Genomic DNA, 26,783 nt, shown 5'->3' with positions numbered 1-26,783 from the left:
AACATAATGCAACAAGTATTCTAGAAATTATGTGTACAAAAATAAAACAAAATATTATCTGTTGGATTGGTCACCTTTGTAGAATGCCAATAATATGAAATTCCGAACTAATTTATTGTAAGTGGAAATAAAAGGGTTGCCTGACCATAAAAGCTCCCTGCCATTGTTTGAATTTGTTTTGTTAGTTCAGAGCTGAACCACAATGATTAACAGCAGTGTATTTTGATGAACTAAAATGAGCATTGCTCTTTCACCCTGTTTCAAGCATGAACTGATTTTAAATTGACATTAACAATGTTGTGAAGGACTCCAATCCGAAAAAAAAATGATCCTTATAACTAACAGAGTGCCTGCGTGTCACGTATAACGAAAATAATTATAGCTGAACCAAATTTATTTTACTAGTAGAAAATTACTTTGCACGGTGAATTTTCAAACTGGCTTTTCACTTCTGGAGCCTTGTCCAAAACCAACTCTGATTGATGGGATGAATGTGTCCTCACTCTGACAGCTGTAAAGATCCTAAGTGAAATCACACTTTTTCGTGGATGCTGATCTGCATCACAAAACAACTGTCTCACTCAGAGAGGCCTTAAGAATGTATGGTACAGTATAGAGAAAGATTCACACTAATGCAAAAGGCCGTGTTCATCTGAGGTCAAAGATTAAAATACATTGAAAGGAAGTGTAAAAGGTTGTGCCAGCTACTTAGTCATTCTTTACCTAGTAACGCTCAATGCTGACTCTGGAGCCTACTTTTATCGATTAGCATTATTTTAGTGCTAGTGCTAACCCATTTGTATGAATAGAATTAATGCCAGCAGTACAATAACATTGGTTAAAAACTCTAGGCTAGTGTATCAAAGGTGGAAGAAGCTTAATTTTTCAGCACTGACATCACCTAGCCAAGCCCACTAAGCAGCACTTAGAATGAAATCAATAATTAAAACATTATTTTGTTAAGATGTTACTGCAGGTTGCTTTATCAAAATGTCATCTCATTAAGTGCTAGCATGTTTGCACCCATATAATCTTGGCTGGGCTATCAAAAAGAACTGGATGAATACAGATAAGATACTAAAATAGGATGAGGAAAGAAAGGGAGAGAGATAGTGAGAGAGATAAAATCTCTTTCTCACAATGAAAATATTTCTCTAATAGTATAACAAGCATTTACATGAATGCTGCACCTTGGTCTGGAAATGGAAGCTGCATTTGTAGGTAGGTGAGGCAATAATTCTAGGGGTGGCAGAGTTGGAGGGGTATAATTGAGTATCATGTCACAACACTCCAACTAGAAGCCCTGAAGATGCCTGCATCAATTTTAATTCATAGTGCAAATTACCATAATTAAAGTATTTAAATTAAAAGTCATAATCAAGATTTACATTGACACATTCTGCATTAAAAATGAAAAAAAAGCTCCTTCTTACTGAAATAGAAAAAAATGAAATAATGAGTAATGCAGAATTTACATCTGCAACCTCAATTCTTCAGGGAGTACTAACCAACAAATCAATATACCACTGCACTCCAATATGCTTTGCAGCTAGATTAATTTATAGTCCTTTTTCTAGGGTCTCATTGTAATGGTAATACACAGATAATGAACAAGGCTCTAACCTTGGAGACAATCACTGCCATTGCCAGGTTCTCCGAGTGAGCAGCCACATAACCAAGCATCATAATACCAGGCAGCCTGACATTACTTTTAGATTCACCGATATAATCAATGACAGCAGCCACACCTCCTGTATTAACAATAAGCTGAGACAGCTAAAGAAGAGGGGGAAAAAAAGGCGGTTAGTTAGATTCTATCAGTGAGATAGCAAAATATCATCTCAAATTAAAATGATCGGTTTCATCTATTACTGTATATACATTCTTATTAAAATAATATTACACTTTTCATTTGTCTATTGATATTCTAAAAGAAAAAAGTGCGGTTATTTTTCTCCGTTGTGTAGTAAGATGTGTGCCTCCTTACTAGTATCTGAGCAGAAAAAATGTTGCTCACAGCTAAATAAATTATCCACTAGTACAATCTAATCCAGACCACCAATGGCTCAAGTAAAATTAGGAGGGTGTTCAATTAATTATTATCTTTTATCAACTTTTTTGATTCTGAAACAGATGTATTACAAATGTTGTTACAATTAAGCTAAATGCTTCAATTTTGTACTGTATGTCTCAAACCATTGTCTACTATTCATAGATTATGAGAACATCTGAGGTCACTTCAGGAATATATACCTTATGACAACCTTGATATAATTAGGCAGTCAAATAGCTTTCCAGTGAATGGAAGGTAATATTTAAACTTCTGTATAATTCAAACTTTATATAATCTCAACTATTTTCCAGTTAAAAAACCCATAATTTCAACTTGTTTTAATTTTTCTGAATAAATGAGGGAGTCAGTGAGGTATATGCCAGTTGAATAGAGTTGATTGTTATTTTAGACAGCAAAGTAGTGGAAAAAGAATCAGAGGGTCTTACAGACCTGGTTATAAAAATGTATTTTAAAGCAAGACAAGGGGTGGGATTTTTCGCTCCTCCCCACAATGGGCAGCAAGAAGTGGAAAATTTCACAAGAATAGAAAAATTGTTGAAAAATAAAAAAGGGTTGTTGCAATAGTAATCCTGCTCAGTACGAGACATTTGGCATATGTGCTTGGTTTAGGAGCCAAGGTGCGAAGTTACCATCTGTGGGATTATGACTGAACGCCTCTAAGTCAGAATCCCACCTAAAAGTAATTGACTCCAAAGGTAGGTTGTGTTTCCTGCTATGCAACATCAGGAATGTATTTCGCATATTTTTAAATATCACCACTATTCATTAAAGAACTTTATCAGTACTTCTTTCATCATCACCCCTCTTTTCTTCATTTGCAAAATCCTCAGTGACATTCAGTCTTTTGGAGACAAAGGTAACTTTTTTGAAAGGACTTAATCAGGCAGGACAACTTGGATCCTCCTCCCATGCTGACTCAGTAGTAACACAATTCTACATATATGCTAGAAACTTGGTGAGCTGCACTTCCCTCCTGACTTGAAGTTAATTCACCTGCCTTACAAAGCACTCCCTGCATCATGGATTCTTTGCCAGGCTCAGCTACCCACAACACTTCACTCTTGGGGTGGGGAAGGGGTGAGCAGTGTAAGGTGGGGGAGGCTTCAAGTTGGCTGCACGCTGAGTCCCTGACTCAGGCAGTAGGCATTCTGCATTCGGGCTGTGGCTGCAAAAGGGGCTATGGACAGAGTTCACACATGACTGGGGTACTGCTGGGAGGGTCAAGATCCATGTGGGTCATAGGCACATTTGTGTTCACAATGGTGTCAAGAGTGTAAGAACTGAGTCATTGAGTCAGGAGAACTGCAACTTCCTGTTCCACCAGGACTCTGGGGGGAATTTTCATGCTCATACATGGAGAGGCCAAGCAGATCAGGCTCTGAGACCTCAGCACCACCAACTTGCAATATGAGTGCAAACAATTTAAATGAGGACAAATTCAGCCAGTGAGTTCTCTGAGGGTTCTGCGGCCATTGGTACATTGCACTGGAGACCACGTATTCTCAGATGAAGAGAAATGCACAATTTATTCACAATGCAGGAAATCAGGAAAAAGTACCAATGAAGGGCACTCACACAAGATTAATAAAGTGGCACTAAAGTGGCCTTGTATTCATTCCTTGGTCACAGCCTCAAAATTCCCTGAAGCAAGAAGGGAGTTTGGAGAAACTGGGTGATTTGACTTGCTTCACATGCTGGTTACAATCGTTATGCTTACAGGTACAAGCAGGAGAAGTGACAGCCTCTGCCTGCCCTTGCACTCCACCACAACCACATGTTCTCGTATCTTGACAAAATATTTAATGGCAAAGAGTCTAGTGTCCCCATTTAAACAGTAGAGAGAAGGGTAAAGGTGAAGTGCATCTTGCGCATGTCCTGATATCAGGAGCGATTATTTTCCTTCACTATTATCAAGCCCTTTGTCCACCAGTGACTTGTTAGTAGTCATAGGGAGAAGCAGGGCCTTTGATACCTCGCGGGGCCTTTAAAGCCTCGTGATGACTCATGTCTTTCTCTCTTGTGTGGGAAAACAGAGGGAAAACAATCAAGGAGATGGATGCTGCATTGATTGCAACCATCATCATTGCATGCAATCAGGAGAGGAGATGAAGATGCTGATGGCAGAACCACGTGCACCAAAGACAGGAGATTCACCCTCAGGAGCAAGAGGTAACAGGACTCCATCCATATCATGAAGTTGAGGCTCCCAGAAATGTCTTTTGTAGGTGCCTTGTAAGATCCAGGATGTGCTGGACACATGTCTTTCCTGCAGATGAGCAAGAGACAGTAGGCCGGATTCTCCCATTGTGATCTGCAACTTTTCTGGTGGGTCGGGTCAGGAGATGCACGTGTTGGCCATTTCGCATGTTCCCCCCAGTGTTTACAACCCCCACGCATCTCCCAACCGGAAGAAAATGGTGCTGCCGTGAACATGCAGAAAACTGGTGGGCAGTGAGGTAAGTTATTTAAATATGTTTTACATATATTTTAAATATGATTATTGGGCCCAGCACAGAACTTGCTGGGCCTGATAGCATCTGCCACCCTGCCAGGAGTACTTCATTCTGGGGGTTTACAGCATCTCCCTATGTTCGGGAAACTAGTGGGAGACAGTGCTGGAGTGAAGTGGGGCAATCGGGGTCCCCCCAAGAGGTTGGGTGAAGGAGGGGTGGTGCCCCTTGGACATGGGCACCTGGAAGTGCCAACCTGTGCCCCTAGCACTGCCCAACGGGCAACGTGCCCATGCCTAGGGGGCACCATGGCACTGCCCATCAGGCAGTGGGCAGTACCAAGGGGTGGGGCTTGTTGTGGCAGGGCCTCGGGGCAATTGGTGGGGTTGGGGGTCCCATGTACTCTTCATTGGGATTGGTCTGGCTGGAGGGACATCAGCCATCGGGATAGGTTGGAGGGGTGCGGGTGGTGGTCTGCTGGGGTGTGAGCTGCTCATCACGGAGCTCCAGAGCGGGAAGCATCAGGGCTGGCCCAGGAATTGTTGTGGGGGCCATGGGGGGTGGGGTTGGAGGGGCAGCACTGCGGGAGTCCCGGGCTGGCTATCGATTGAGCTGGCCAATAAACGGGGAGATTGACAGATTGAGACCACTGTGCATGCGCAGAATTCCAAAACTGTCAGACTGTGGCATGAATAGGCTCCACCCCCCGGGCTTTTAATGAGATTCACGATTGTGACCTCTGCTTTGCACAGAGTGCAGAGATTCAAGTGAGAAGCTGCATTGAAAAAACAGTTGTGACCTAGAACAGTTTTCCACCAATTCAGCACTTTTGGAAGAATCGCCCCCAGTGTCGCCATTGCCTCCACTTATTCAGAGATCTAGTGGCTCACATATGCCACATTGTCCACCACTTGGTGCCATGAGAACTGGGAGAATAGCCAATGGCTGTGAAAGTCATCACCCCCTGAACTTCTGCTGTAGTGGCTCTTTCCAGGCCTAGTCTTGGGACCGTGTGAGATCTCTCATGCTTCCATGCATAAGTGTATCCAGCAGCATCCAGCTCTCTTTGCCATGACCCACAATTACGTGCACTTCATGAGAGATTAAGCAAGCCACCACGCCAGCGCACTGGGTTTCACAGCTATTTTCAGCTTCCCACAAATGCAGGGTGCAATTGACTGCACTCATGTGACTCTACAATCTTCCTGGCAGCAAGGATTTCAATACAATAGGAAAGGCTTCCAGTCACTAAATGTGCAGCTCATTTGCAACCACAACATGAAAATCCTGAAGGTTTGCACAAGGTTTCCTGGAAGCCTCCATGATTCCTATATCTTTAGCAGACTGCAGGTTCCTGACATCTTTGAGGGATAATACAGCGGCCAGGTTAGTTTCCTAGGGATAAGAGTTATCTGCAAAGGGCATGGCTGTTAACGCCCATCTGGAGGCCTTCAAACCGTCTCAGTGAGAAAGTACAATGATGCTCATACTACTAACAGAATAACGATGAAGCACACCATAGGCATTTTAAAAGTGCAATTCAGATGCCTGGACAGATCTTGCGACTCACTGCAATATATTCCCAGAGAGTCTCATAGATCATCAAGGCTTGCAGCAGACTTCACGAGCTGGTGATGCAAAGGGCAGGGGAAGCTGCCAAATGCTGAAATGGAAGAGCTGCAGGTCTCCTACAATGAAGGGGACATTGAAGGGGATAAGAGCGGTGAAGTCGAGGAAGCTGATAGTGCAAGCAAAGAGACCATAGCACAGGTCAGATGAGGCAGGTATGCCCTCACAGCCACCAGATTCCAGGAGAAAGAAGTTCAGCGGTACTGACATCATGGGCTCACATGAACACCAATTCTGGGTAATAAAACTGAGCAAGTGATTGAAGTGGGGCAACATTTAGCAGATGGCGATGATAACTCCATTAGGTTTAAGATTGTTATGGAAAAGGACAAGGATGGGCCTGAAATCACAGTCTGAACGGGGGGGAGGGCTGATTTTAATGAGATCAGGTATGGACCAGAGTAGACTGGAAGTAATTGCTTTTAGGTAAATCTGACAACAGTGGGATACATTCAAGAAGAATATGGGGAGAGTACAGGGCCAATTAAAAAAGGCAGGACTAACAAATCCAGTGAACTTTAGATATTGTGGGATCTATAGCATTGGATAAAAAGAAAAAAGGATACTTATGGCAGGCTTTGAGGGCTTAAAACGGTAAAAACGAAATTAAGAGAGCAAAAATGGGATGTGAAAGGATATTGGCAGGTAGAATAAAGGAAAGTTGTTTGTCAAGTACATTAAGGCTAAAAGAATAACTAGGCCCGTTAAGGACCACAGTGGTAATTTGTGTGAGGCGTATGTAGGTAGGGTTCTAAATGAATACTTTGTGTTGGTGTTCATTAATGAGAGAAAGAGAGGGAGACAATGTGGGTATAGAAACCAAGGAGAAGGACTGTGATACAATTAAACAAATTAACATAGACAGTGAGGAAGTTCTGAGGGGTCTGGCAGAAGGCCTATTCCAGGACCAGAATAAATGTATCCCAAGCTGTTGAGTGAGATCAGGGAGGAAGTAACAAGGGTGCTGGCAATGATTTTCAATTCCTCCCTGGCCACATGAGAGGTGCCAGGGGACTAGAGGATAGCCAATGTGGTAGCATTATTCAAAAAGGGAGAAAGGGATAAACCAGGAAACTACAGGCCCATCAGTCTAACCCCAGTGGAGGGGAAACCTCTGGAAGAAATTCTGAGAAACAGAATTAGTCTGCATTTGGAGAGGCAGAGATTAATCAACAACAGTGGGCATGGTTTTGCTAAGGGGAGGTCATGTCTGACCAACTTAATCAAATTTTTTAAAGAGGTAACTGGGTGTATAGATGAGGGCAATGTATTTGATGTCATCAACTAAGACTTCACAAGGTTTTTGCTAAGGTCCCTTCATGGAAGACTTATAGCGAAGGTAAGAGCCCATGGGATCCAAGAAAATTTGCAAATTGGATCCAGAATTGGCTGAGTGGCAGGAAGAAGAAGGTGATTGTCTGACTGGAAAACTGTGTCCAGTGGGGTCCTACAGGGATCATTGTTTGTTGTTTATATAAATGATTTAGACTTGAATTGAGGGTTGATCAGTAAGCTTGCAAATGGTACAAAAATTGGTGGCATGGTAAATAGTGAGGATGAAAAGCCTTAGATTACAGAAGGATATAGGGGGGCTGATCAGTGGCAAATGAAATTCAATCTGGACAATTGTGAGGTGATGCACTTGGGCAGAACAAACAAGGCAAAGCAATACACAATGAATAGCAGGACCCTGGGAAGTACCGAGAATCAGAGGGACCTTGGTGTGCACAATATGCTGGTCCTTTAAGGTAGTAGGACAGAAGGAAAAAGTGGTTAAGAAGGCATATAATAGACTTGCCTTTATTAGTCAAGGCAGAGAGCTTAAGAGCAGGAAGGTTATGTCATACATCAGTCCTGGTGTGTGCTATTGCACTTTAAATATTGCAGCCACAGTGAGGTCATGACGTAGTGGGTCAATTGGAGGCTACCCACCTGTATTCCAGCATGTTTCCTGTGGATGAATATTTAATGACCTCTGCAATGGATGAAATGATGTGAAATCCCACCTTTAAAGTTGGTAGGAAACTGGCCACTTTTCACATCCCCCACAACACTTAGTACATTAATTGGAAAATTCTGCCTTTGGAGTTGTCATTTGCAGCTGCAATGGGTGTCTTTCATTTTGATTAGTGGTATATTTCAGAAAATTGAACTTGCCTTTCCCTATCTGATACCAATAATAAAAAGCTTGGCACAAAATCAACATATTGGCAAATAGCCATCAACCTGAAACTTTATTTTTCTCTCCACAGATGCAGCTTTATGTGCAGAATATTTCTAGTATTATCTGTTCCTATTTAGAAGAAGAAATCTGATTTTGCCACACTACAAATCACTGGAAATAAGTTCAATGAAGATATTTAGGTACGGTGTTATGCAAAACTTAAAAAAAAACCATGGATCACCTGTCAGCACCATCTTCCTCTCGGTGATCATAATTTAGTTAAAATCTCACTTATACACACAAATAGTTTCCTTTGAACTTTTGCCAAAATTATGGCAGCGGAGTAGGAACTAAGAAAATTCCCAATGTATATAATTCATTAAATATTAATGGTAATCATTTCCCAGTAAGCGAGGTCAGCAGGTTGTGATTATTCTTCATGAAGTCACAGGTCAAATGCTGCTTCAGTATTCAAGTATGAGTGAAAACTTTAATAATGACATAAAAAAACAACTCTAGATTGTAATAAACTACCATATGGTGACTTTGAGCTTGTTCTGTAAAAATCTCCTTACTTTATGGTTGTAATCTTGATAAAAAATTATGTTATTATACACTAGGCTTTATATATTTCTCAACAATCTGGAAAGTTGTTGTTATTAAAGAAAGAACACAATGAGATAAGCTATTCAGTTGTAACACAAGGTGATTCAAGTCCACCAGTGCATAAACCACGAATGTTCACGAGCATTGTCCAAACCTAACAAGTCGTATAAAGGCAGATCTGATCTATTATGGAGTGATTTATATTCCTCTAACATACATTGTTGAGCTAAAGCTGGGAAATTAAAGTAGTAAATGACAATCTCTGGGAAGGTAAAAAATGGCTTATTAATATATCTAATTAAAATTGAACACTGAAAATTACTATCAATAATTTTAATATTCAGAATTGTAAGAATCTCACAATTTAAAAGTGTATTGTTTTGTCCAGCTTTACAAATAATAACAAATAAAGTTTATTTATTAGTGTCACAAGTAGGCTTATAGTAACAGTGCAATGAAGTTACTGTGAAAATCCCCCAGTTGCCACACTCCGGCACCTGCTCGAGTACACTGAGGGAGAATTTAGCATGGCCAATTCACCTAACCAGCACATCTTTCAGACTGTGGAAGGCAACTGGAGCACACAGAGGAAACCCACATAGACACAAGGAGAATGTGCAGACTCTGCACAGACAGTGACCCAAGCCAAGAATCAAACCTGGGGGCCTGATTTTACCATTTTAGTTCTAAGAGCTGAATTTGGGCACAATTCAGATCTGACTTGGAAAACTGTTCTCAGGTGCCCCCTTACGCACTTAGCCTGAAGAAAAATTGCGGGTCTGAATCACACTGTAGGCGGGGCTCATCAGTCCTGAATCACTGCAGCTCCGATCGGAGCTTTGAACTGCGCATGCGCAGTGAGAACACAATTTGAAAAAACGCGCCCCCGATACCTCGCTCCCAGGCCACAAAAAGCGGATAAAGCAGCCTGGGAGCAAAAAAGCAGGAGCAATGGCCCCCACAGACATTGCCCCACCCCCATAACATAACTGTCCCACTTAACTACCCACTTCCGCCCCCGCTACCCTAACCGATTGCAATCCTATGCCCTGTTCCACTCCACCGATCGCCTGCAGATAGGCAGCAGTCCCCCTCTTTCCCCCACCAGATTGGGCGCCCCCGACCACCACCATCTCTGCCACCCATTCAGCAGTGAATCATCGGGCCTCTACTCACCCGCCAGCAGAGAATGATCGGACCTACCTCCTGCCCCCTCACCCCCACCAGAGAATGATTGGGCCCCCCCACTACCAGAGAGCAACCTGGCTTCCCTCCATCTCCCTCCCTCTCCCACCACAGATCTGAGTCAGAGAGCCATTAGAAGCTCTGGACTTACCTCTTCAGAAGGTGAAGCACCGAAAACAGACCTTTACCGAGCATATCTGTTTTGCGCCAAATCTGGACAGGCGAATGCAATGGTAAAGGGGGAATTGCAGGTAAAGTTGGGCCGGCAGTCCGTTAATTCAACTGAAATGCGTGCAAATGCATTTAAATTGCCGCTGCGCCCGTTTCGGGCACAGTTCGGATTGCAGCCATTTTCGGGCCTTGGTAAGTGGCATCTGCGCAGATGCCTCATGCAAATCGCATTTATCACCTCACACCTGTCTTTAACAAGTTTTCGTGCTTGAAAACGGGCATGATGCAATGGTAAAATTGGTTCCTGGTGCTGTGAGGCAGCAGTGTTAACCACTGTTCCATTCTAATTGGACAGAATTTGACTATGGCAAGTGAATTTCTTCGGCAGGTTTGCCTCAATTCTAACAACAAACTATAGACGGCTGTAAAATAAATTTTCCAACTGATATTAATGTAATTTATTTTACAGCCATCTAAATAGTGAAACTACTTAGACTCTTCCAACTGATATTAGAGTCTAAGTAATGTGTTTCACCCCACAAAGCTTTGGCAGAATGTGCATTTAAACAGTTCAGCTTTTATCTACTTTAGAAACAAAGGGTACAATTTAATGCCCTCCCCTAAGAGGAGTTTGGTGGTGCGGAGGCATTTAACCAGGTAGGAAGGTGGCAGCAGATGAAGACCTTGTCACTTTCCTGCCTCTTTTCCTATTAAATTCAGATGGGAAGGTTCATGGAAGGCTTTCCCCCCTTTCTGCTAACTGAAGCTCTTGTAGGCAATTAATGTAAGGGCCTCATTCCACTGCTACTGGTGCTCAACAATTAGCAGGCAGAGCAGTCACCACAAGGATGTCTGAAAAGAGGTTTGTTGGCTCAGGGGTCAGGATGAGGGGATGGGGGAGCTCCTAGTCCCTCATCCTCCCACCCTTTGGCCTTAGGTTCCTAGGCAATACTGGGCCTCTGGTTGGTGCAGTGCTGGCAACTGCACGCACTGCACAGTTGCAGGCAACTCTCTTTGAATATTTTTAAGACAGAGCTGAATAGATTCTTGATAAGCAAGGGGTAAAAGGCTACTGCAGGTAGGTGGAAATGTAGAGTTGAGATTGCAAACAGATCAGCCATGATCTTACTAAGTGGCATGATAGCTTGAGGGGCCAAGTGGCCTAATCATGCACCTAATTCACGATGTTTATATGTTCAACCCAATAATAAATGCTGTGGTTACAACTCCAGGTCGGAGGCTAGGAATTCTGTAGTGAGTATCTCACTTCCTGATTCCTCAGAGCTTGTCAATCATCTGCAAGGCATAAGTCAGGAGTATAATGGAATACTTTCTACTTGCTTGGGTGAGTGCAGCTCCAACAGGATAAAGCAGCACATCCACCACCTTAAACATTCACTCTTTCCACCACCAGTGCATAGTACATACAATGAACAAGATGCACTACAGCAAATCATTAAGGCTCCTCCAATAGCACTTCCAAATCATAAGACCATAAGAAAGAGGAACAGGAGTAGGCCATTTGGCCCCTCAAGCCTGCTTCACCATTCAGTAGGATCATGGCTGTTCCAACATTTCACCTATTCACTTTTCAGCCCTTTCCCTGTAATTCTTGATTCTCTGAACCACCTCCAATGAAATAATGGGCAGAATTTTCCCCCAAAAATTCCAAGCATCATAACAATGAGGAAATGGGACTTCTGTGTGCCAGTCTTTTCGGCAAGATCCGCACTTCAATCATATGGTACTCTGTCACTTTCCTTAACAGTGGGAAGCTTTGTTCCAGTACGGGAGGGGAGGAAGTGAAACATACACACTCCAGTGCAGCCGGCTTCACAGCACTCGGGTGCCATTCCGCAGGGCGCCCTGACCTGCTGGTGGACCAGGAGATCTCCTCACAAACCCCTACCCCGTTGGTGGTATTGTCACCTCCACCCCCCCGACACCAACACGGTCACTGGCATCAGGGTCGTCCCAGTGAATCCACGCCTGCACTTAGTGCTGAACTGGCACTGCCAGTGTGCCAAGTGGGCACTGCCCAGCCATGCCCCCAACCACCCAGGGGCTTCAATGGCCTCTGATCCCTCTGGCGTAGCCATGGTGCCTTGTCTCTGCTGTTGGAGACAAGTAGGGATTCGTGCCAGCATGCCGTCTCACTGGCATGATGGGAAACATTGAGAAGTGTGGCAGTAGCCATGTAGGACTCACTAATGGTATGGAGATCCAGCCACTCCGATGTTATAGAGCCGAATGTGAATCGGATTTTGGCCTTTCACCCTATGTTCCCAGCTCGCCACACTGATCAACAAGTGCTGTGAGCTGGTAAGATCGTACCCAATGTCTTTCAGTAAATAAGAGGACCAAAACTTGTTGCAGTATTCCAGATATGGTCTCACCAGTACCTTGTACAGTTGCATCAAGACAATCTATCAGCCCTAAAAAGATCAATTACATCTGAAACATTAACTCTGGGGGTGAGTCTCCCATCCCACTGTGCTGAATTCTTAGTGCAACGGGCCAGAAGATTTCAGCGGGGCCAGATTAGCACGATCTGTGCCCTGAGCCCATCTCCCAGCACCGGATTTCCAGCGCCATCAGCTCCATGCCAGAAATAGGCATGGAGCTGCATTAGATATGCAAACAATGATTTAGATGTAATTTAAATAAGATTAGCAGGCCCGGCGACTTCAGTCTCTGGGCCTGCTAACCTCCCCCCACCACCAGGAGTGGTTAATTCCAGCGGGGTCAACTATAGCTCCCACTAACAGGGAGCTATCAACCTGACCCCGCTGGAATAAAGGGGGAAATTGGGCCCCCCAGAGAGTCTGGTGTGGTGGGGGATGCCCCTGGGCATTCGCACCATTGCAGTATCAGCTGGGGCCCCTGGTACTGCCCAAGGCGCAAAGTGACAATGCTCAGGAGGCACCTGGCACTGCCCATTGGGCATGGAGTAGAGCCAAGGGGGCTGGGCCCAATGGAAGCAGGGCATGATAGGGAGGGGCCTATGGTGGGGAGAGGGGGCGATCAGTGGGGGTGGGTGGTCCTGCTGCAACTCTGCACTTTGGGCTGAACAACAAAGGGAGGGAGGCCTGTGATCGGGGCTGCAGGTTGGGGGTGGGGACGGGCAGGGTGGTGTCAGGACTGGGCCTGTGCATGCTTGGGAAGCCAGTGATCAGGCCATGGAGGTATGAGAGAGCTGGCATTGCCAGGGTCACGGGGCTGGCCACCAATCAAACAGGCCAGCAATCAGGAGGCCGGCAGACAGGGACCACTGTGCATGCGCCAATCTCAATGCTGACAGATCGGTGCTTGCAGTGGCCCACTCAGCGCCATGCTGCTGGCCTCTTCTGCAGGGATAGGCGCGCCCCCAGCTTTTTAACAGGATTTATGCTCGTGCACTCAGAGTGCATAGAGTGTGGGAGATTTTTGTTTTGAACTCCCACTGATTTACTTTTCACTTGAATTTGACATTTAGAATTTTTTTTAGGAGAACTGCCCCCGTTTCTCTTTCCACAGATGCTGCCGGACCTGTTGAGTTTATCCAGCATTTCCTGTTCTTATTATGAGACAATTCCTGTTTCTGCTCCCCAAATCAGGTCCAAGATTCTTATCACAGAAGTTGGATCAATAAACTATTAATAAAGTTAGTAAAATATGAAAAGGTGTCTTACATAATTTAGGCTTCTGCTCTAAACATATTGTGCACCTCAAAAACAAGTAAATTAAACCATTATTAATTGCTTTATAAAGACAAATTTTCAAGTTTCAGTGTAGCAAACATTTAAAATAGTGCAAAACACCATTAGGTCTATCTGTGCAGCACCTGTGACAATCTTTCAGCTACTTTGCTGCACCCTTTAAAAAAAAGCATTCACCTCAGGAGTGTGTTTGGCAATTTCTCGAATTAGTGTTGCAACATTTTTTTTCACAAATTCATCTGGGTCCTTCAGACATGTTAGAACAGCAGGGAAAATTTCTGCCTCTACAACCATTTCTGCCAGATCCACGGAATGCTTTGCAATCTGACCAAGAGCTGAAAACACTTGACGCTGCAGAAGACAGAAAAAACACAAGAGTTCAAATTTGTGGTTACAGCTGCTGAACCAAATCAATTAAATATGAAAGGGATTATTAACCATAAGGCTATTTTAAGTTTTTTTAATTGAATAATTGCAGCTTTAATGAGCTGCTATATATACTTTATATTTTGTATTCATATATAATGTCATATTTGATTAATCAAAGTAGAACCCCATAATAGATTTATGATTAAATTACTTCAGTTCCTAAAAAATACATTAATATCAAACTTATTTTCTTCCATATCTGTGTTGTATCTAACATTGGATTAGTGTATTTGCTTGCAAATAAGAATAATAATATAATCTGTACAGTACAAATACTTACCTTTAACTTAGCATCAGGGTTCAGGATCATTTGAGCCAGATGAGCAATGGACCCTGCATCCACCACAGTTTGAGCCAACTCTGGGGATTGTTTTGCAATATCACTCAGCGCAGAGGCTGCAATCCTTTTCAATGGCACTTCTGGCTCTTGGATACAAAGAACCAGAAGAGGAACAGCTCCTGCATCTACTACTGCCTGTGACAATTCTGTGGGTCCAAGAAAAATAATTAAGTGAGTATGGATAGATGACCCTTGAGCTAGCCATTTTTCACCCTGACAGATACAGCTAGAATAAAAAGGGCACATCCCCACCTCTACTGCATCTGCATTTCAAATCAGACTGCTTAGCTTCATAGAGCATGTGGACTGATCCATAGCTAAAAGGACACAGGTCAAAGGATAGGCCCCATTTACATGTGGCATGTTTTAGGCAGATTGGGTTGAAATGGTTTGTTATTCTGTTAGAAAAGAGGCAAACAGACCTCAGCTGTTTAAATTATGACCTTTCTGAATCTTCAATAGGCACATGTTTTACACATGGAATACAGCAAACAGAAGTGGCAAAATTAATCACACTGTAATTTAGTAGTATTTAAGCTTTTGAAAGATAACATAATACTCAATGAAATCCTTTTTGCTAACTGGATTAAATTGTGTTTCAGTTTTTTAAAATCAAAATACCCTCCAGAATTTTATTATCCTAGTCAGTCTGGCAATAAGCAAACAAGCAGGACTACTCCCACATTGCATTTATGATTGTTTCTTGTGGACAATATTTCTAACATTTGTTTTCACATTTCACTCTTTAAATGTACAGAATACACTTCTGTACTCTTGCTTTCTTCCTCTTGCAACTTGAATTGTTCCTTCTCCATAACCCTACTACATGTTAGATATGAATAGGCTGATATATATTAAAATATCCAGCAATTGCTACAATTGAAGATGTAAGGCCACATAAACAGCTGCTACTATTTTATGTAGCATTACAATTATATTGTTGTAAATGTATTATAAAAGAGAGTTTACTAAAATAAATGTTATATTTTTATTTCACTCTGCCGTCATGATGACAAGTTTTTCATCTTTATTTAACATGCGGATCACACAAAAGGGCAAAGGCTATTTTTAGAATGATTCTGTATGCGGCAGTGGGAGTAGGTGGTGTCAAGCAACATAGTCAAAGCAGCTTTTTAAAAGGATTTGGCACCTAATGTTACTTTCTAAAAAATAACTGATTTAGTAAAGAAACAAAAATGTTCCAACATTCCTGAAAATACAGACTTGAAGGATTTACACCACCATAACTCATTCAATTTAAAACCTGCTTTGCAATCATATTTTATCCCCCCTTAGTGTTAACAGAAAAACAATTAACTACACTAATAAAAAAACCCTTTGAATCTCAATTGAAAGGCTTTTGGTAAAGAAAACTGCAAAAATTATTCAAAATAAAGACACAATCTCCACTTTAAATTGAAATATACTTATGCCAGATTTGCTGAAGGAAATGTAAAAGAATTCCTTCAGATGTCTGAATACAATAATATAAATAATTGCCTTGAGGGAATCAGTTGACAACGAGGAAATGCAAACACTACGTTGGTTTAGTTAGTGTCCTTTCCAAAAGGTTTCAGCAGCACAAGGACAAGGTCTCATTTAAAAATATTCTTGCCTTCCTTTATTCTTTTCCTTCAATTTGGTCCACTGCTTAGTGATTTGAGATGCATCATGTTACTCTGTGGGAATGAGAAATGTTATCGGTCTATATCACACGACTATCTTAAATGCTACAGGAGTTTTATAGGTTATTAATCACAATCACATAGCCAAAGTGAAGACATTTCTAACACAAGGGGCTTTATCCAAGATAATGGAAACTGGACACAAAAAAAGTTAAAAGCCCACCTGCATTGAAAAGGGACCAGTATCTTGCCTAAGGAAGTAATTGATCAAGTCCCCTGGTGCTATTTAAAGAGATCATCTATTACTTACGGATTAGTTGCTGGTGTGCTTTTTTTCTGGCTATTATTGCAATTCTACACTTTTTTAAGTGCTATCTATAGTTGTTTAAAATTTCAATAGTCAACAGGGAGTGGTCGGGCAGGTGGTGATTTCTTTTTCTGCTTACTTCAAGACTTCTGCATAAACCAACTTCTTCCACACGTGGCCCAGCAGACCTTGACCTTGGCATTACTCAGAGAAAGAACTGAGGTCACAGAAAGCAGCATAAGCTGCTAGAAGAGGGTGGAGAGGAAGGGCTTAGTAGGGTCCCAGCAGGAGGATATTGCTACTCAGGATGTTTAGGGAATCATTCCTCGATAGGAAGTTCAGCAGCAACCCATGTTTGAGATATTTCCATTTCATACGGGAATCAATGACCTTAACCATCCAGGTAAAGTCCCTCAACATCTTCCAGCACTGCATCAGGTTCTTGGGACTACAGTCTTGGCTTCCACAGCTAACTATTCTCACTGCCTGTCATCCAAGTGTTTCAAAATCTTTCCGTCCATTCTACCCCACTGAGAATAAAAGACATCACTCTCTCCGTAACATCACATCCACAAAGATGCATCCGAAAATCTGGGAGGTCTGCACACTTCCACCGACACCCATTTTTCACTCTTTCTAGCAATTATAAGTAGGAATTCTGTCTGACTTTTCCTCTCCTAACCCACTGGTGCCCCAGAAGGCTGTGTCCTCAATCCTTACTATAGTCCTTATACACCTAACACTGTGCAGCCAAATTCTCCTCCAAATTGATTTTCGAGTTTGCTGATGACACCACCGTAGTGGATTGGATTCCAAACAATGAAAAGACAGAGTACAGGAAAGAGATATAGAATCTGGTGAACTGGTGCGATGATGATAATGTCTCCCTCAGTGTCAACAAAATGAATGAGATAGTCATCGACTTCAGGAAGCATTGTGGAGAACATGCTCCTGCCAATGTCAATGGGAAGGAAGTAGAAATGGTGGAGAGCTTCAAGATCCCTCCATGCCATCATTATAGTTAAGGAAGCCCACCAACTTTTTCAGGAGACAAAGGAAATTCAGCATGTCCGCTATGACTCTCGCCAACCTTTATAGATGCACCATAGAGAGCATTCTTTCTGGTTGTCTCATAGCATGGTATGGCTCCTGCTCTATCCAAGACCACAATAAACTACAAAGGATCCTGAACAAAACCCAGTCCATCACGCAAACCTGCCTCCCATCCATTGACACTGTCTACATTTCCCGCTGCCTCAGAAAAGCAACCAGCATAATCAAGGATTCCATGCACCAGGGACATTCTCTCTTCCACCTGAGAAAGATACAAAAATCTGAGGACACATACCAACTGACCAAAGAATAACTTCTTCCCGGCTGCCATCAGACATTTGAATGAAGCTACTGCCCATTAAGTTGATTTTTCTTTACATCCTAGCCATGACTGTAACACTACATTCTGCACTCCCTCCTTTCCTTCTGTGTGTACGGTATGCTTTGTCTGTCTATTGCACAAGAAACAATATTTTTCACTGTAGAGTAATATATGTGACAATAATAAATCAAATAAAAAAAAACAGAGGGCTGTAGCATAAAGCTTGAAACCCATCATTTTGAAAAAAGTATGGATAATATTTTTGTCCATAAACTGAAATAGAGGGATGAGAAGCATGGGTAGGGAATTCTAGATCTGAGGATCTGTGCAGTGGAAACCACAGGCACCCACATAAATGACAGAGCAAAGGAAATTGGGAATCCACAAGCAGCCAGACTTGAAAATTACATAATTCCCAGAATGTTGTAAGACTGCAAAAGGTTACAGAGATAGGGGCAAAGCCATGAAGGAATGTGAATAGAAGGATGAGGAATATAAGCATTAGAAACAAATGATATCATAGCCAATACAGATATGTGTTTACAAAGCAACCGAGGCTGGGAACTGGATACATTTCTGAAGGACTGGAAGAAAAGTACATGGGTAGCTCTGTTAAAAAAGTATGAATTCAATACAACAGTGAAAAATGATCTTGGCTTAGAAGATCAAGATGTCGAATTAGTTTGGGTGGAGATGGGAAATAACAAGGGAAAGGTGTCACCGGTGGGAATAGTTTATAGGCTTCTAACAATAACTAGAGTACAGAATATAAATTATGGAATGACGATTGGAACAATGGTTCTGCAGTCAGCATGTAAGATTCTGGGTTTTGCCAGGTCTTGAGCCCCCGCAACTGGGCATGGAGAGTACAGGCTCAAGATTGTCCCAAAAGTAAATGTTGGTCACCTAGAGAATGGGATTGCAGTGGTTTGGGAAGATGGGTCCCCCAGCATCTTCTCAAGAGCAATTTAGGCAATAAATGTTGGGCTGGCCAGTGATGTCCACATTCCATGAAAGAATGGTAACTATAGTACCTTGGCAGCTAGCATTCCCTGCCTTCTATAACTACTACTGCTGCTATTACAAATTTGAACTGGGGTCACCAATTTCTGAGTCTCCAATCTAGGGCCTCTTACCAAAGTAAAGTTGTGCAGAACACAGTATTCAACCACTTGGTTCTTGAAATTGAAGGCGAACTATAAATTGGGGGCCTTCTGAATGTCCCCTGCAATGGTTTATTTCCAGCCTGCAGTTATTGCTGGGGTCACTCAATGATCAATCTTTGGATCTCTGCTATTTCTCTAAACTAGCTGCCCTTGGTGACAAAATCTGAAAACAACATTAGATTGCACATGTATGACCCCCATATCCCCTCTATTCGCAAAATCACTTATTCCACCTTTGTAATGTCACCCTTCTCCATTCTTCCCTCAAGCCATGTTCTGTTGAAAAGCTCACCTATGCTTTCATTAACTCCAGGCTCAACTATATCAGTGCTCACCTCACCATCTTCCATTATCCACCCTTCGTAAACTTGAACTCAACTAAAACTCTGCTATTTGTATCCTAATTCACGACAAGTCCCATTCTTCCATGGTGCTGATCTAGAATGGGTCCTAGTCTATCAACACCACGATTTTAAAATTCTCCTCCTTGTGTTTAAATCCTTCTATCACACCTGCCCTTCCCAACATCTGTAACCTCTCCAGCCCTGTAAGACTTCAAGTACTCTATGCTTCTCTGACACCTTGTTTATACTCCACTATCTTTGCCCCAACATTAGTAGCCATGTCTTTAGCTATTTAAGCCCCAAGATCAGGATTTATCTCCTAACGAGAACCTTGTTAAAAACCTATCTCCTTGACAAAGATTTTGGTTACCTCTATCTATCATTTGAATCTTTGGCTTGGTGTCAATTTTTATTTGATTATACCTCTGCGAAATGCCTTGGGACTTCTTTCACCAAAGGTGCTATATTTAAATGTTGTTGTTGTTCAGCACATGAATAGTATGCTTGGTGATGATTCTAGTATAGGCCTTATTTATAGTGGTGCTCAGCTGGAACTGGAATCATCACTATGACTGTTGAAAATAGCCTTAATCCTTATTCTCTCAGGAGTCATCCAGCGGCTTGCCTTTCTGCTTAAAGAGAATGGACAAGAAGAAGTTCCTCAAAATGAGAACATCATTCCAGCTCACAAGAAATCAGGCATTCATTTGCATAATAGTGTGCTTTTGGTTGAAAATATGCTTCACATTGAGCACAGAATCCTTTCCTATTGATATAGTAGAAGTGTTAAAGTTAGAGAACATAAATGACCACCAAATCAATGCAAACTATATTGTCTCAGATCATAGGAATTTTTTAAAATTGAAGTTCACAATCATATTTCTACTGTCAGTTGTCCATGGGGAAGGAGATGAAATTCTTGCTCTGCAAGTGCAGACTTTAACAGCCAGTGGCTTTGTTACATGGAAACATGGAAAATATAAGCAGGAATAGGCCATTTGGCCCTTTGGGCCTATTTCGCCATTCATTTTGATCATGGCAGATCATCAAACTCAATAACCTGTTCCCACTTTCTCCCATATCCTTTGGTCCCTTTAATCCCAAGAGCTATATCTAGCTCCTTAAAAACAATGTTTTGGCCTCAACTGCTCTCTGTGGTTCCACAGGCTCGCCATTCTCTGGGTGAAGAAATTTCTTCTCTTCTCTGTCCTAAATTGTTTACCTGTATTCTTAGACGGTGAACCCTCGTTCTGGACTACTCCACCATCAAGAGCTTCCTTCCTGAATCTACCCGGTCTAGTCCTATTCGAATTCTATAGGGTTCTATGACATCTCTCTCATTCTTCTAAACTCCAACAAATATAATTCTAACTGACTCAATCTGTCCTCATACATCAGTCCTGCCATCCCTGGAGTCAGTCTGGTAAACCTTTGCTGCACTCCCTCCATAGCAAAAACATTCCTCCTCAGATAAGGAGACCAAAATTGCACACAATATTTCATGTATGGTCTCACCAAGTCCCTGTATAACTGCAGCAAGACATCCCTGCTCCCTGTATTTGAATCCTCTCACTATGAAGGTCAACATACCATCTACCTCCTTTACCATCTCTATGAAGTTACCTGCATGCTTATTTTCAGCAAATTGAATACAAGGATTACCAGATCTCGTTGTACATTCTCTTTGCCCAATGTATAGCCATGCAGATAATAATCTACCTTCCCATTTTTGTTGCAAAAGTGGATAACCTGACATTTATTCGCATTATACTGCAACTGCCATGTATTTGTCCACTCAATCAACTTGTCCAAATCACACTGAAGCAGCTCTGCATCTTCCCCACAGTTCACCCTTTCACCCAGTGAACTCATTTGGTTCACTCATTGACGAGATAAAACCCTGGACTTCCCTCAATGTACCTACATGTCATGAATTGCAGCAGTTCAAGAAAGCAGCTCACCACCACCTTCTGAAGGACAATTAGGGATGGGCAGTAAATGGCTAGCCTGGCCAGCGATGCCCACGTCCCACAAATGAACAAAAAAATCTCAATCATAATGTGTTTTGCTTCTCAATCGGCATTGCGTGAGGGCATCATTCATGTTGTGTGAGGAACGGTTGAGGACTCTGCGTCTGTACTCGTTGGAGTTTAGAAGCATGAGGGGGGATCTTATTGAAACTAACGGGGTACAGCGAGGCCTCGAGAGAATGGATGTGGAAAGGAAGTTTCCACTAGTAGGAAAAACTAGAACCAGAGGACATAATCTCAGGCTGAAGGGACAATCCTTTAAAACAGAGATGAGGAGGAATTTCTTCAACCAGAGAGTGGTGACCCTGTGGAACTCTTTGCACAGACGGCTGTGGAGGCCAGTTCATTGAGCGTCTTTAAGATAGAGATAGATAGGTTATTGATTAATAAGGGGATCAGGGATTATAGGGAAAAGGCAGGGGAATGGGGATGAGAAAAATATCAACCATGATTGAATGGTGGAGCAAACTCGATGGGCCAAGTGGTCTAATTCTGGTCCTATGTCTATGGTTTTATGTTGATTTCAAGTTGGGGCTGCAGCAGAGCCTTAGCGGCAAGAATCATGGTCCTGATGTACATGGAAAAAAGTCATCCACTATCGTGGAAGATTTTTCAGGTGAAAGAATGCAGCACAGTAGTCTGTGCAATCCTGTATACATTTCTCTACAAGATATTTAACTGAGCATACCCCCCATTCTGCCAGACTGTTTTACTGTGGATATATGGGGCTACTCGTGATATGCTGTGCATGTAAATTTTTAAAATTCAGTGGAAGACGAATTGGGAGAGTTTTATATCATGAGTCTCTTGGGTATGCTGTGTGGCGAAACGTCTCTTGAACTTGATAATGACTGTGGTATTCACCATGTTTGGCAGATAGTAGGTTCAAATCACTCGGGATAAAAATCAACTAAGACTAAATGTTGTTTGCCATTCCATTCAGAGATCAGCTGCTGTGAATGACCATGGGAGGTCTGGGACCTCATGTAAGTGTAAGGGTTATTTTGCTTAAAGCATCTTGTGTATATTGCATGGTGCACATCTGGAAACTTTCTTTTCCATGTCTGTGTACACAGAAGGCCCTTGGCCCTGGATCCTATTGTTTCCAACCTGGGTGCTCCTGATGAAGTTATTGGGTATAGTTCCTCTGTAAAGCAGTAGGGATGACAAATCACTGGCCATGCAGCATAAGAGCAGCACATACAGTAGGTTCACCTCTGATGGCGAAGAATGTGCCGGAATCATGACGAAATACGCATTTGTAGACAACGTTCTGATTAATGTTTCAGCTTTAACATCATACATAGTGGCCGTGCAGACGCAGTGTGACTTGATTTGATTTATTATTATCACATGTATTAGTTAGTATAGAGTGAAAAGTATTATTTCTGGCATGCTATACAGACAGAACATACAGTTCACAGAGAAGGAAAAGAGAGACTGCATATGGAGCTAGTTCCCATAACATTCAACTTAAAGATGAAGACAGAAAATGGGAAATTTCAGGCCTGGTAGCACGTCACAGGAAAAATGTTATATCCTATTGTTAAGGTGGTTATTGCAGGACACTTAGAAAATCTTAATTCAATCAGGTACAATCAACATGGTTTTATGAAAGGCAAATCATCGAATTTTAACTAATTTATTAGAATATTTTGTGAAGTAACAAGTTTCAAGGATCAAGTGAAACCTGTAGATGTGGTGCGCTTGGATTTCCAAAAAACATTTGATAAGATGCCACTTTAAAGGTTATGACAGAAAATAAGTGTAGGCAGTAACTATGATCATAGTTGGCTAAAAGGAGACAGAAAGTCAGGATAAATCGGTCATTTTTGGGTTGGCAAGCTGGAACCAGTGAATCAGTGCTGAAGCCTACAATCTACATAATTACTTAGAAGGTCATGTGATTCAGTGAAAGCACCGCTAGCTCTGGGCCAGAGGCTTTAGATTCAAGTCCTACTTCAGGACTTGATAGCTACAGAAGGTGCATTCATTATGTGGCCAATAAGATTGATCAGCAGCCTACAGGTCCTTCCAATGTGCCTGGGGCAGGCAGTAACAACAGGAAAGTTTCCTGGTCAGCCATGCTGTAGAAGATAATGGCAAGTTACTGTGGTACTTTGTCAAGCACAATCATGGACCAAAACAATGGAAGTCCATTGCCAATGTCTTCTTATTGGTACTTGAAGAAGGAGGAGGTTAAATGATTTGGATGAAGGGATCCAAAGTATGATTGCTAAATTTGCTGGTACAACAAAGATGGGTAGGAGAGCAAGTTGTGAGGAGGACATAGGTGTCTGCAGAGGGATATAGACAGATTAAGTGAGTGGACAAAAAAAATGGTAGACGGAGTATAATGTGGGAAAACATGAACTTGTCCACTTTGGCAAAAAGAATAGAAAAGCAGTATATTATTTAAATAGAGAGATTGCAGAATTCTGCAGTACAGAGAGATGTAAGTGTGCTGGTACAAGAATCAGGAAAAGTTATGTGGATGCAGCAAGTGATTAGGAAAGCAACATTATTGTTTATTGCAACAAGAATGGAACAAAGCAGGGAGGCTTTGCTACAGTTGTACAGGGAATTTGTGAAACCACATCTGGAGTATGGCGTACAATTTTGGTCTCCTTACTTAAGGCATATTTGCATTAGAAGCCAGTCAAAGATGTTTATCTCAACCAATTCTGGGATGGAGGGCTATCTTATGAGGAAAGGTTGGATAAGTTGGGTCTGTAATCATTGGAGTTTAGGAGTCTGACAGATGATCTTATTGAAACATGTAGGATCCTGAGGGGCTTGATAGGGTGGATGCTGAGAGGTTGTTTCCTTTTCTGAGAGAGATTAGTTTATTTATTATTGTCAGAAGTAGGCCAACATTAACACTGCAATGAAGTTACTGTAAAAATCCCTTAGTTGCCACACTCCAGTGCCTATTCAGGTACCTGAGAGAGAATTTAAGTTTATTTATTAGTGTCACAAGTAGGCTTACTGTGGGTGGAAACTGGAGCACCCGGAGAAAACCAAGACACAGGAAGAACATATCTTTTGATTTGATTTATTATTGTCACATGTATTAGGATACAGTGAAAAGTATTGTTTCTTGCATGCTATACAGACAAAACACACCATTCAAAGAGAAGGAAATGAGGGAGTGCAGAATGTAGTGATACAGTTACAGCTAGGGTGTTGGGAAAGATCAATAGGTCCATTCAAAAGTCTGATGGCAGCAGGGAAGAACCTGTTCTTGAGTCAGTTGGTACATGTCCTCACATTTTTGAATCTATTCCCTGACAGAAGAAGGTGGATGAGAGTATGTCCAGGATATGTGGGGTCCTTCATTATGCTGGCTGTTTTTCCAAGGCAGCAGGAAGTGTAGACAGAGTCAATGGATAGGAGGCTGGTTTGCATGATGGACTGGGCTTCATTCACAACCCTTTGTAATTTCTTGGGGTTTTGAGCAAAGCAAGAGCCATACCAAGCTGTGGTACAACCGGAAAGAATACGTTCTATGGTGCATCTGTAAAAGTTGGTGAAGTCGTAGCAGACATGCCAAAATTTTTTAGTCTTCTGAGAAAGTAGAGGCATTGGTGGGCTTTCTTAACTATAGTGTCAGCATAGGGGGACTAGGACAAATTGTTGGTGATTTGGACATCTGAACAGTTAAAGCTCTCGACCATTTCTACTTCGTCCCCGTTGATGTAGACAGGGACATGTTCTCTACTACACTTCCTGAAGTTGATGACTATCTCTTACATTTTGTTGACATTGAGGGAGAGATTATTGTTGTCACACCAGTTCACCAGATTCTCTATCTCATTCCTGTGCTCCATCTCATCATTGTATGCGATCCTTCCCACTACAGTGGTATCAGCAGCTAACTTGAAAATTGAGTTGGAGGGAAATTTGGCCACACAGTCATAGGTGTATAAGGAATATAGTCGGGGCTGAGTTCACAGCCTTGTGGAGTACCAGTGTTGAGGATGATCATGGAGGAAGCGCTGTTGCCCATCCTTACTGATCAGACTCGGCACAGACACCGAGTCAAGCTGGGAATTGGGCCCGGGTCCATGTCGCTGAGAGACAACAGTGCTAACCACAGTGCCACTGTGACTTGAAACATGGGACACAGCTCAAAAATAAGGGGAGCAAACCGCACAGCAGGCTGGGAAATATCAGCGGGGGACCTGCAGCAGCAGTTGTGACCAGCGTCCTGCTGATTGCAACTTTCCCAGGCCATTTTTTCTTAAATAATCAACCTCATCCTGGAAATCAGCACGAGGTTGATTACCATACTGAAATTAAACTTTCAATATCAATAGTGAGTCCGAGATGGTACCCTCCGGGCTTACAAATGTCTTCCATCATGCAGGTAGACGCTCCCCCCAGTGGGGATTAAAGCTGATCCCCATAAGTAGGGACTAGGTGTGATCACCACACTGGTGGGATCAGAGGCCACTGAGGATCCTCTAGGAGGTCAGGGGCAGGGGTGCCCCTTAGGCAGTACCAGCCTGGCACTCTAGCAAATCCACTCTAGCATTCTGGCACTGCTCATCAGGCACTGACCAGGCAGTGGTGTGGGGGGACCCACTGCGCACTCTGCACAGGAAGCCAGTCACGGGGAAACCAGTGCGCATGTGCCAATCTCCCCACTGACACATTGGCACATGTGTAGTGGCCCAATCAGCATGCTGATTCTGGCTTCTCGAGCAGGATGAGCCTTCACCTTCCCCTCCCCCAACGTGAATTGCATAATGCACAGAGTCCTGAAGATACATTCCACTCAGCTCCCTCAAACAACAGGTGGGAAAAACTCCCATATTCTCACCATGGGGCACTTAGTTTCTTTTGGGGGAATCATCACCAAGGAGACTCATAAGAGCATAAGAAATAGGAGCAGGAGTAGGCTATCTAGCCCCTTGAGCCTGCCCCCCCGCCATTCAATAAGATCATGGCTGATCTGAAGTGGATTAGTTCCACTTACCCGCCTGCTCCCCATAACCTTTAATTCCCTTATTGATCAGAAATCTATCTACCCATGACTTAAACATATTCAATGAGTTAGCCTCCACCACTTCAATGGGCAGAGAATTCCAGAGATTTGCTACCCTCTGAGAGAAGAAGTTCCTCCTTTTCTCAGTTCTAAACTGCCCCCCTTCCCTTTATTTTGAGGCTGTGCCCTCTAGTTCTGGT

General features: G+C 42.6%; 1 protein-coding gene across 2 annotated transcripts in view; it reads right to left on the bottom strand.

Annotated features, from left to right (window-relative positions):
- spag6 (sperm associated antigen 6) overlaps positions 1-26,783 on the bottom strand; it is a 135,501-nt gene that overhangs the window by 28,735 nt on the left and 79,983 nt on the right. For both annotated transcript variants that reach the window (XM_080211160.1, XM_080211150.1), the window contains exons 5-7: positions 14,687-14,892; positions 14,155-14,328; positions 1,624-1,776 (exon numbers count right to left, since the gene is read on the bottom strand). In XM_080211160.1, coding sequence (XP_080067286.1) covers positions 1,624-1,776; positions 14,155-14,328; positions 14,687-14,892 — 533 coding nt within the window. The remainder of the gene's footprint in view (positions 1-1,623; positions 1,777-14,154; positions 14,329-14,686; positions 14,893-26,783) is intronic.

The sequence above is a fragment of the Carcharhinus amblyrhynchos genome, chromosome 2, assembly GCF_965287045.1.
Source record: "Carcharhinus amblyrhynchos chromosome 2, sCarAmb.v2.hapA, whole genome shotgun sequence".
Taxonomy (NCBI): domain Eukaryota; kingdom Metazoa; phylum Chordata; class Chondrichthyes; order Carcharhiniformes; family Carcharhinidae; genus Carcharhinus; species Carcharhinus amblyrhynchos.
Note: the sequence above shows the minus strand (reverse complement) of the source record. Positions and strands in the feature narration are given on the sequence as shown.